General features: G+C 37.5%; 2 protein-coding genes across 2 annotated transcripts; both read right to left on the reverse strand.

Moving 5' to 3' along the window:
- Positions 1-10,220: 10,220 nt before the first annotated feature.
- On the reverse strand, positions 10,221-10,727 carry LOC145683205 (zinc finger MYM-type protein 1-like). Its single transcript, XM_081754565.1, has one exon. It carries the CDS (start codon positions 10,725-10,727, stop codon positions 10,221-10,223), a length of 507 nt encoding a protein of 168 aa, XP_081610691.1.
- Positions 10,728-11,647: 920 nt separating this feature from the next.
- Positions 11,648-12,259, reverse strand: LOC145683206 (zinc finger MYM-type protein 1-like). The gene has a single exon (XM_081754566.1). It carries the CDS (start codon positions 12,257-12,259, stop codon positions 11,648-11,650), a length of 612 nt encoding a protein of 203 aa, XP_081610692.1.
- Between the last annotated feature and the right edge of the window lie 461 nt (positions 12,260-12,720).

Genomic DNA, 12,720 nt, shown 5'->3' on the forward strand with positions numbered 1-12,720 from the left:
GTTAAATACTGTATTAATAGTTATACAGTTAATGGAATATGTATGGTGTATACATATTTTGAATTAATGCATATGGCAAATAATTTAAATAATTATTTAATATAAAGATAAGAATTTTATTTAGAATGCACATTCGCCCGTTATGAAGACGCCAGACCTAACTGTATGAAGAAGGATTGGGTTATACTAGGCTTCTGAAGCAAATGATACATGATGACGTATTACTATCTGAAAGTAGTTGTATTTTATGCCACATCTTCGGTAATCTAACGAACTAACAGCTTTATCTTTGTCTCAACATTATCATGTCTATTTGCACAGGATACGAGTAACTATTCAAAATTTAATCTAAATTAGAAAATGCATGCAAAACCTGAATAACATTATATCAGCTTAACCTAATTTAAACTCTTGAAAGCTTACTACAAAACTTCTGAACTTAACCTAATTTTGCTACATTTCGGAAATGCACCACAATGATTAAATTTAAATTGTACCATGAAGGCTGCCAATATATGGAATTGTAAAAGAAGACAGTCTGATGCCTACTTTTAGATCTGTATTTCTTCTGTGAAGTTCAATATTGTAATGTCACTTTTCTGAAAAGGTTGATTTCCTATTATGTTTCAATATTTAATGATGCATTGCTATTTTTTATCAATTATGTAATATTCATTGTACTTTAGCGTTAGCTTTGAAGATGAACTTCCATAAAGATATTGTCCGTTATAATTACTTTCATGTATTTATTATCTGAAATAATTTAAGTGTCATAATTGTTTCTCTGCATTTGGAGTATAAGAAATTCATCCAATCACTCATCCACGTATTTGAAGACACGGTGTTAAACCTGTCCCGTGCAGTGTGATTTTGGAACTTAATCGGTACCACACTTACTTTCCACCGAACCGGAATCAGCGTTATTTTCCGCGGTTTTCTACACGCGGTGGCGACCTAGAAATAATACAATGATTTAACAATTTTCCGTTGCGATGCTGCCGTCAAAGATCTGAAGGAAAACTGGTGTACGGTTTACTTGGAGAAGGACGGGAGTGCTACAGGGTGAGTTTGGCTCCCTAACAGCCAGGATTTGGATAGTTGATCTGAGTTCTTTTTCATTTTTCTATATAAGTTATTTCGGCGAGATGTGGAGGAGCATCATCAAGACGGAGTTCGACAAACTTGTAAGTCAAAATTGATTTGGTGGCTGAAACTGGATGACTTCGAACAACTATCTAGTGGAAGTTAGTGTTGAGTAACGATTAAACAACTTTATAATACGCGTGTGCTGAGCAAAATAGTTAACTTCATAACGCAAAATCTGGTTTTGTATTTTATTCCTAACCCATAAGTGTATGGAAAAATTAAACGTAATTCAGTGGTATTAAATAAAGTGCATGGCGAACGGAAAGGGAATTGCGAGGTTTCCCGAAACCTATGAAAAAAATATGGCTACGTTGGAAGTAGCGAAAGAACAATATAAGTGTTGCGACGAAGTGATTGTTACCACAAGAAAGGGTAGCAAAAAGAAAACTGTGAATCGTGAGAAAATAATAGTATGTGAGAACTGTCACAATATTTTTCATTGTAACTGCATCGAGATGGACGATGATAGTTTTAATAAAATTTTGAAGCGGGAAGTAAAATGGTGGTGTGACACGTGTAAGATGGACTCATCAGTGTTTCCTAAAGGTGACGATTGTGACGAAACTAAACCTGATGGCGATGCAAGTGAAGAAGGTAGAACTTCAAACGAAGACACCACTGGAGAAGACGAAATAAAACGAATTGACCCGAATAATGTAATAACACAAACAATGAAAGCTGATGAAATCACTACTGGAAAGAAACTTCCTCCAGATGAACATTCAGAGACAGAAGAGGAGAAGGACATCTGTATTCTCATGGAGTCTATACAAATGCGTGATCCAGAAGAACAACCTATAGTCCCGGTAAATATTAACAAAGCCGAAGATATGTTTGCACTGATGATGCAACGATTCGATCAATTCCGTACTGATGTAACTAACAGTATGACTGCGTTAGCTAGAAACATGCATATATTTGGAAAGGAACTAAAACATGAAATCCGTCAGGATTTGAATACTGCAGTTGCGGAGATGAGAAAGGAAGTTGAAAGCATTCGAAACAGGGAGGACATAACAGAACAACGGTTGGGAGTAATTGAAAATAATATCGAGCATTTAGCTGAAAAACAAGACGACACCGTTGCTAGACTGGTGACAATGCAGAATGTCCAAGATGACAATGTATGTGGAATTGAAAATAACGCCTGCAGAATTAACACATTGGAAGAAGAAATCCGAAATGATGTAAATTCAGCCATTGGAGATCTAAAGAAAGATGTCGTAAAAGACAAACAAGTGGATGTCAAGTTAACAGAAGATGGTGTGAAGAACGCTTCTGTTGGGACGGCATCAAATAAAGTCGAAGATATGAACATATGTGATAAACGACAAGAAGCCGAATCTTTGACGTCTAAAATGAAGAAAAATTTGAATGGATTAGTTGAAATAACTCCTGAGAAGAGAAGACAAGTTAAGGAAGAAGTTAAAATACGACGGTTTGGAAAGAGGACTAATACGGTCTCATGTAAAGAGAGAAATTGTAGAAAAAGAAAGAAGAAAACAAAGGAATGCGAAAGTAGAAACAAAAAGAGAAAGAAGACAATGACAGAAATTAAACTCAGAAGTTGCAAGCAGAGAGAAAGGAAAAGAACAGACTTTGGAGTTAGATATCTAAAGAGTAAACGAAAAAAGTATAAAGGAGAAAGATTGAAGAACCAGTGTATGAAGAAAGGGAAAAATCTTGTAAAAGGAAGGCAGTGGAAACATCGGAAACGGAAAGAAAAGAAGTCACGAAAAAATAGAAGATGGAAATATCATAGGAGGAAAGAAGAAAAGGTAGAGAAAGACATAAATAGAAGGAATCGGAATAGAAAGATAGAAAGAGAAAAACTAAAATATGAAGAAAGAATTTCCTTGCAAAGAAAGAGATGAAAGATAATACAGGTTTTCCAATGAGTGGTAATTGACTTTGTTCTTGTTCAGTTATTATTGTTGTTTTTTCATTTGGTTAGTGAATTTATAATTAAGAACTTACATTTTCATACATTGATATCCAGATAATAACTACATTTTGGGAATTTTGTTGTTTGGGAATTTAACATAATGTTAATTGAATTATATAACAATTGTTTTATGGAACCCTATTGCCTAAAAAGAAATTCCGTTTGAGGGAAAAGGCAAATATGATATAATTACACCAGGAGATTTTGTAATGCAGAAAACTCACTATTTATCTTATTACATTTAAAAGTGAATTTGTGAAGCAATTACATTGTTACGTTGGGCCATATGTAGTAACGAAAATTCTAAGAAATTGTGCTGTATTGAACACATTGAATAATCGTCCAGCAGGAACACAGAACTTTAGAAACCTAAAGCTCTTCAACTGCTCTCCTGAAGAAAGAATTAATCTGTTAAGGAAATATAACACTGCCTGTGAAAATTCCACAAAGACAACAACTCCCTGATAAAGTAAAAAAAATATCTACGAATTTTTTTTCTGGAGAAGGGGGAGAACTGTTATGCTCCAGCATTACAGCTGTGCTGTTGTTAATGTTCTTTTCATTATGTTCTTTAATTTCCTATATTTATTCCGTGTATTAATTTATTTGTTATTTGGTCCATGAATTATCAGTTCACCAATATAAATTTTGATGTTGAAAAACACTAATGAGGTAATCAACATATTATTTATCTGCACCTATAAAAAATTCTAATGGAAAACACTAGAGGAACGTGGTCGTTTGTCTGTATCATATTGTAGCAAAAAAAAGAAGAAAATCGATTTGCAGATATAATACTTCTGATTTCAGATGAAATTAATGCTGTAAATTAAATACAGAATAATTTAATGTTGGAATACGTTTGAGTTGTGCTAATTACTCAGTAAATTTATCTCTGAAGAAAATAATAATTAGTGACCTTTTCAAGGTAATATTAAATTTAATTTATATATTGTCTAAAGATATTTATTTTGTGAGTTACGAAGATGGATAAAATGTTTAACTAAGCAAATCTTCGGGAAGCTTTGCTTCCCCTTTTCCTATGCTACTGCATAGCCATGCCATTAACAAATTCTAGAATGCGTAACTACTAGCTCGAAATATTTTCAATAATTCAAAATTATCAGTTTGATTTCATGATGGAAATTTACATAAATTGATATGTTTATTCGTATTTTGCTTGTAATACATGACGATGAAGCACGAATCGAAAGGATATAATAAAATTACTTTCAAGACACATTAATTACCTACTGTGGCATAGCAATATTCACGATAATATTGTGTTAATGAAGATCCTGTTCTAAATAGTTCTTTTGTAAGCCTGTATTTTAAGCCTTTTCATTACAGTTACCGTAGAATCTGTGTGTAATAACGGGAATAGAATGTTGCCAATTGTTAAATGAAGTTAAATACTGTATTAATAGTTATACAGTTAATGGAATATGTATGGTGTATACATATTTTGAATTAATGCATATGGCAAATAATTTAAATAATTATTTAATATAAAGATAAGAATTTTATTTAGAATGCACATTCGCCCGTTATGAAGACGCCAGACCTAACTGTATGAAGAAGGATTGGGTTATACTAGGCTTCTGAAGCAAATGATACATGATGACGTATTACTATCTGAAAGTAGTTGTATTTTATGCCACATCTTCGGTAATCTAACGAACTAACAGCTTTATCTTTGTCTCAACATTATCATGTCTATTTGCACAGGATACGAGTAACTATTCAAAATTTAATCTAAATTAGAAAATGCATGCAAAACCTGAATAACATTATATCAGCTTAACCTAATTTAAACTCTTGAAAGCTTACTACAAAACTTCTGAACTTAACCTAATTTTGCTACATTTCGGAAATGCACCACAATGATTAAATTTAAATTGTACCATGAAGGCTGCCAATATATGGAATTGTAAAAGAAGACAGTCTGATGCCTACTTTTAGATCTGTATTTCTTCTGTGAAGTTCAATATTGTAATGTCACTTTTCTGAAAAGGTTGATTTCCTATTATGTTTCAATATTTAATGATGCATTGCTATTTTTTATCAATTATGTAATATTCATTGTACTTTAGCGTTAGCTTTGAAGATGAACTTCCATAAAGATATTGTCCGTTATAATTACTTTCATGTATTTATTATCTGAAATAATTTAAGTGTCATAATTGTTTCTCTGCATTTGGAGTATAAGAAATTCATCCAATCACTCATCCACGTATTTGAAGACACGGTGTTAAACCTGTCCCGTGCAGTGTGATTTTGGAACTTAATCGGTACCACACTTACTTTCCACCGAACCGGAATCAGCGTTATTTTCCGCGGTTTTCTACACGCGGTGGCGACCTAGAAATAATACAATGATTTAACAATTTTCCGTTGCGATGCTGCCGTCAAAGATCTGAAGGAAAACTGGTGTACGGTTTACTTGGAGAAGGACGGGAGTGCTACAACGTGTTTCCAACTCAAGTATTTGTAATATTTTGATAACCATTTGTATATTTCATACTCAGATTTATAAAAATTCATACTGAGATTTAAGAACCAGTGATGGAATGGGTCATTTGGGTCAATAGATTGGTAAGTGAGTCAGTGGGTCGTGTGTCAACAGGACATGACTCACTGCGACCCACCGACTACCATGACCCACCGACCCATTCTGCTCAGTGCATTGTAGACAGTATCTTCTGAGCACTGAAGAATTTGTCTACATTTTACTTTTACTCCAAGACCTCCATTTTTATTCCTTTTTCATTTGTTTCTGTTTTTTTTAAAATCTGAGATGAGTATATCTAAATGAAGAAAAAAAAGTTGAGGCACTTTGGATATTGATAATTGTACTTGTAATAGTAGCAATAGGACTTATTACCTGGCTTTCGAGACAGTCAAATTTTACACTGTTTTTTTTTCTTTCTTTACGTTGGCCTACTTTCAAATTTCATCCCATTTTCCACTGAAAAGTATCTGTAATTCAACAAGGAAATAATTATATAAGATAATTAAATTGAAATTCATCGTAATTTGGCCCATGACAAACATTTTACCATTTTATATCGTAAAGGTAAGATCCGCCGGTATTGTAACAGAGTGGTTCTTGAAGGATTGACCGTAGATATTCAAACTAGTGATGGGCACAAAAACCGGTTTTTCGGCTTTTAGAAAAACCGAAACCGGTTTTTGAAAATTTTCAAAAAACCGGTTTCGGTTTTTTACCTGGTCCGGTTTCGGTTTTCTTCAAAACCGATTCCGTTTTTTTTTCAAAATTTGTTCTATTTCTGACCAGAATGGTGTTCCGTTGTTCTCCGGAAACCGAATCCATTTCCACAGAAATAGTTTTATGTGTTTTCGAAAAGTTTTCACCGAAACCAGTTTCGGTGAAAAACCGAACCGGTTTTGGAGAAAAACCGAACCGGTTTTTGAGAAAACCTAAACCGGTTTCGGTGAAAAACCGAACCGGTTTTGAAGAAAACCGAAATGTCGGTTTTCCGGGTTTCGGTTTTTATAGACATTTCGGTTTTCTTCAAAACCGGTTCGGTTTTTCACCGAAACCGGTTTAGGTTTTCTCAAAAACCGGTTTTGCCCATCCCTAATTTCAAACTCTGATTAGTGATAATTTCACAGCGTTGTTTTGTTACAAGTGTAAACTCTTCAGTCAGTGGAGAAGACGGTCAGATTGATGACAATGTGTTTTGGTGGGTCAGAGTGGGTCAAGGTGGGTTGTGGGTCATGGTGGGTAGAGGATCAGAGTGGATCACGGTTATGGTTAGTGGTGAGTTATGGTTAGTGGTGAGTCAATGGGTAAGGGGTCAATTTTTTATTGACCCACACCATCTCTGTAAGAACATCACACAGAAATTTATAAGTATCATATTTTTAAGTTACTAGAAAATTACGCAAATAAAGTATGATATCATTTTTTTGATTTTACGAAATTTTGAAAAGAGAAAGATCAAAATTAAAAAAAAAATGGTAACTGGTCTGAAAATAGCGGAAACAAGAATAGAATTGGACAAACGATGTTATGTCATTTATCTCGGAAGACAAGCTTCCAACTGTGTCTCTGTCTGGACATACGTGTAACAAGTTTGAGAAAGTCTTGTATGAGTCAAGCACAATGGAAATTGGTTCCTGAAGAAAGCTTCTCTCCATTTGTGTCTCCAAGCAGCCATACTGAATTTTCACGTATTTCGGATTCTTCCAATGGTTGCGGGATACGAGTGGGTGCACTGCCTACGTAAACCGATGAGAATCACACCCACTGTACTGTATTCCATCAATATCCAGTTCACGGGACAAAGAGGGAGAGAGAGAGAGAGAGAGAGACCTCTCGTGAAGGGCAGTGGTCACGTAGCCAAACGTCCGTTAATCACTTCATCTACAGATTCCACCATTTGTGGGAAACAAGTCATGCGTGGGTGCCACTCACTGCTGTCATCATGGAGGACCTCTTTTGACCGTTCTTGAAATGTTAATTTCGCTGCCGCATATTTCAGTCGTCAATCTCTTTGCATACTACATGCATGCATATATGCATTTTCCTGAAAGGATTCAACTGGAATTGCTATCCAACAGAACCTTCCTGTACGGTACTCTACTTTGAATACAGCTATATTATTAGTTACTGCATTATGATTTCTTACATTTAAAGGAAAGTAGAGTGGTGGGAGCAGGAAAATATAAACAGGTGGTATGCTGTGTTATATTTTCAATATATTTTGGCGTTTTCTGATCTTTTCCAAAATATAATTTATTCTCATTCAACAACTAGCTAATGTCCCTACATGTTACTAACTACAATATTTTAGATTCTTCGTAATGAGTCTTCCATATAGAATTAGTCTAAACTCTAAGTCTCGCAAGAAATTCGAACACTTTGTATGGGCATCACAGTAAAGAATTCCACTTTCCATTTCTTCCCTTCTATGTTAAGTACGCCCATCAAAAAAAGTGCATGATCCTTATAAACACAGGGCGCTTCTATCTTTGAGCAATACTTCTAGTAGTTCAAGTCGAGCCAATAGTTGTCGCTAGCTGCTGTTGTCTTCTATCTAACACCAAGAGATGTCGCTGGTATGCAGGCAATTCACAGATGACTCGAAGGGTTCGAGGGAACATGAAAAGTCGAAATACTAAATTTCATGTCTCTAACCTTCAGAGACGCAGTGGTGCATCTAGCCCGGGGCCTCGGGCCTAGGCCCCCAGTTTTTGAGTGACAAGCTATTATTTATATATATTTTTTGAAAGTTTATAGTAAACTCATGATATATCTATCATGACTGTCTGGGTTCTGGCTGTTCCTCGCTTTTACTTTCTAGATCCGCCACTGTAGACGTGACCGTCTGATTATAGTAATTGCCATAAGCATTTCACCCTTTCTATGTCTAATTTCTAACACCTTTTTTCCGTTCTTGGTCAAACATCAAAAAGTACTGAAACAATTATTTAATTATTTTAAATAAAAAATCTGAATACCAAATTCCATATTGTAACCTGAACGGACTCGAAGATATGGAGGTCTTATTATAATAATTGTAACTCCCACACGCTCTTTCCAAAATTCCTTCCTTAGTGGTACCCTACATCACTAATCCTATGTACGGTCCAAATTTCAAATTTCTAATTTAAGCGTTGATTAGTCAATCAGTTAGGACTTCTTCTTTAGTACTAAGCATATAGTGACATTGAGTTGAGTTGATTTTGAGTTTAACGTCCCTTTCAGCAGCGAGGGTATATGACACAGGACCTACTGATTAACGTGGAATTCGAACCACACGAGCTCCCGCCGGGAATCGAACCCGGGTCTTCCACGCCAAAGGCGCGTACGCTAACCGCTATAGCGACATTGGTTTAAAGGAGTGGCTCCCAAGCTGGGACAAGCCCCACCGTAGTAAGGGTAGAAGGTCAACAAGCGAAAGAGAGGGTAATACACTTGGTGGCGCGGAAGGGTTTACACTTGAATCAAAGTGAAATTTAGTGCAGATTTATAATAGGCCTAGTACAGTCTGCAGTAGAAAACCTGCAACATGAGCATGTAAGTTTCTTTGTGAAACGACGAAGTTCTTTGCTCCAAAATAAGTGTGCAGGGGAAAACGCCGAGGTTTTTCCTGACGTGATTCGTGCTACTTAGACTTTATGTTGATTCCCTGGGTTGTTAGGCGTAATTTCACAATAAACTTACATGCTCATGTTGCAGGTTTTTTGCTGCGTTCTGTACAGTTATCTATGCCGCCCTCCTGGATTGCTAAGTGGGTAGCCATTTCTGTAACAGAGGACCTTGTAAATTTAATCCGGTAGTGCATTCTGGAGAACTGTCATGACAACTGAACTCAGCAACCAGATCCCACGAATTTCCCGACCCCTATTGCACGAATTTGTCACAACACACGTGGAATTCAAGGGATTGTGTGCCAAGTGTATGCCGAAGCAACTGACACCGGTTCCACACCAAAACTGCTACATTTAATCACTCCAACGTCTCTTTAATTCTTTGAGTGATAATCACGTATATTTAAGGAGTGACTAAATTTCTAGAAACTTTGGATCACATATAAATACATATTTCCATCCAAAATTTATTTTTATCGTTTATCATTTATATTTTACAGAGTTAACAATCTCGAATTATTTCCTGAATTTCATAGATCATAATTTTCTCACTAGATGTTGCACAAATGCTCCTTCCTGTCGGTGGCGTCGACGTAGGTGCTCCAGCACCCACTATAATTCTTCGTAGGGTACTCAGCACCTACAAATAAGAGAAGAAAAGAAAACAAGAAGAAAAGAAAATGAAAGGAAAATATAGAAAATGCTAATATTTTACCGCATTTCTTAAATGGTAGTAAGGCCTGTTTTTTTATAGAGCGGAGACGGGAGGATATAAAGCGGAGGCGGCCTTAGTAGTATGCGGGGCCCCGGGCGGGGGGTTCGGTAAGCGAAGCCTCCCCTGAAGGGGGAAACAGGTGAAATTTTTGAGCGGGTAAGGGGTTCTTATGGCATGGGGGTCGATATAACTTACGACATTAATAATTCGGAAACATTTTATATGCATGCAAGATCAACAAACTAGAACACATAATAAAACTATCACTGACTTACGAAGCATCTGCTTTGACGGTCACAGAGGGAAGTCCACTTTTCTGGCTTTTCGCTGTGCAAAATCGTTGATAAGGTCCTCGTAGTCCATTTTTGAGGCAACTTCCTTTTCGATGGACAAAATAGCTAAACCGCACAATCTGCTTTGCGACATTGTTGATCGTAGATAGTTTTTGATAAGTTTCAACTTCGAAAAGCTTCTTTCCGCGCTGGAAACTGTCACAGGAATTGTCAACATAATTCTGTATGCAATAACGATGTTGGAAAATGAATCTCGAATGGGCCAAACGTACTGAAGACACTCTTGGGTGGCATTGATGTTATCAGGAAGCATTTCTCGAAAAATCTTCAATTCTGCGCACAAGTCAATTCCGTCCAAATCGCGTGAATCTTCTGCGCGTAACATATTGCCCAAATCCATGCAGCACTTTAACAAATAATCGTCGTTCAATGACTGCAAACCCTTCAAGTTGTATAGAAATCCAAAGATTGAAGCATACTCTTCCAGTTGTTCGAATCTTTTTTCCATTGAGGTAAGTGCTTGATCCACTATCCATAAGAAATATCCTGTTCTGAAGAACTCCTCCGGCGAAGATGTTTCTTCGTTGTTACCCTCATAATCGAATTATTTTTTCTTGCATCTGACTCTTCGTTCCTTGAATTTCTGAGCTATGTTCATTTCGGACGCAATTTCCTTGCTGTGATCATAGCGTCGGAGAATCCGATTTCCCGGTACTTTCTCAAGAAAGTAACAAGGCCTTTGATTTGCTGTATTGCCACATCGAGCTGCATGTCAGCTGATTGCAAAGTTTTGCTGACAGCATTCACAGCAAATAAAATGTCATACCATATGATTAAGCTCAGAATAAACTCGAAGCTTTCGAGCTCATAATTTGCAAGACATTCGGCTTCACTTTTTACTAGCGGATCATTGGCGGTATCTGCGACAGTCAACAGTGCTTCCCTGATAACACAGCGCTTTCACACTTTCCAGGCGGCACTCCCACCGCGTTTCTGAAAGTGATTTTGTAGTCATGAAAGGCACGGTTTCTTCCAAAATTTTCCACCTTTCAGCCGAGGCAGCAAAGCATTTATATATTCTCTGTATGACACCAAAAACGTCACTGCTTGGGAGTTGCATTTAGCCATGTCTCCTAAAACAAGGTTCAAATTATGGCAGCCACACGGAACGTAAAATGCTCGACTGTTCATGCGAAGAATGTGCGCTTGAACTCCTTGGTGTTTTCCCTTCATGTTCGCACCATTGTCGTACCCCTGGCCACGACAATCGGCGATGTCCAGACCGACGTTCGCCAGTGCGGCAAGAAGAGCTTCAGACAACCCGTTTCCTGTTGCGTTGTCCGCATCCAGAAATTCGATGAAGTGCTCCACCACCTTCACCTCCGGATCTGATACGTTCACAAAACGCAATATTAGGGACATCTGCTCTTAGTGGCCAACATCAGGCGTGCAGTCAAGGATGACGGCAAAATATTTGACAAGTTTCATAATTTTCCCCTTTACTTCTGACGCCATCTGGTCGATAAGCTCGTTTTGGATCCTATGCCCGAGGTAATGGTCGTGAGTCTCGTCGTTCTTAATTCGGCGGAGATGTTCTTGCATGGTTGGATCGAATTTGGCCAGCATCTCAACTAAGCCTAAAAACTGACCATTGTTCGGCGCATAAAGTTTCTCCATTCTCCCACGAAATGCGCTGTTATTTTCGGCAAGGTACTGTACAATCGCTAGAATTCTTGTTAACACTGCGCGCCAATGCAGCTTTTCTTTTCTAATTCGTTCTAGCATCATGTTATCTACTGCGCTACCATTGGACATTCTCCGAGCTGATTTCAACCACGCTGTCATGCACTTAACGTGATTTAAAGAAACTTCGTGGTGCTGAAGTTTATCGCCAAGATGCTTCCAGTCGCAGCAGCCTTCGTTTGCTAACTGGCCTCTAGTAGCTGTCGTGCCAAACAACTTACAAGGAAAGCAAAATACTCTGTCTCTGATCTTCGAATAACTTAGCCATCGCCTATCCACTGTTTCTCCGTTCGGCATCCTCCGTGTAAAGAAATTGTTCGAAAAATGTCTGTTACCTTCGTCCTTTGGGTATTCACAGTCACTTAGCCTGATTGGACCCTTCTCCACTAATATGTCACGCACTTCACTGTTAATGTGTTTCCAATTACCTGGATCGCATATGTCCTCGAACAGTGTGCTCGTCGTTTGAAGAGTTTCAGAAGTATGGAGAGGAATGGTCGCGCTTTCACAGGAGAGGTCGCTTTCTGGGTCTGTTGCAACAACGTTGTTCCCAGAGAATTGCACCAAGTTTTCATTGTACTCTATTTCGACAACAGGGCGTAGAAACAGTTTTGTTGCCGGCTAGTTTGTTTTCTTCGTCGGACGCAAAACTTAGTATCATAACCTGGTCTGTCGCATCACACGGTCGCTCACAGTCACAGACAAATCATCATCCGTGTTCTCAAGTTTTTGGTGTTGATCCGCTGATTTTACCGCTA

The sequence above is a fragment of the Thermobia domestica genome, chromosome 4 (assembly GCF_964235325.1).
Source record: "Thermobia domestica chromosome 4, izTheDome1.hap1.1, whole genome shotgun sequence".
In the NCBI taxonomy this organism is placed as follows: Eukaryota; Metazoa; Arthropoda; class Insecta; order Zygentoma; family Lepismatidae; genus Thermobia; species Thermobia domestica.

Coding starts and splice junctions, on each gene's coding strand:
- LOC145683205 (XM_081754565.1), bottom strand. CDS start 10,727: ATGGAAAAAAGATTCGAACAACTGGAAGAGTATGCTTCAATCTTTGGA.
- LOC145683206 (XM_081754566.1), bottom strand. CDS start 12,259: ATGCCGAACGGAGAAACAGTGGATAGGCGATGGCTAAGTTATTCGAAG.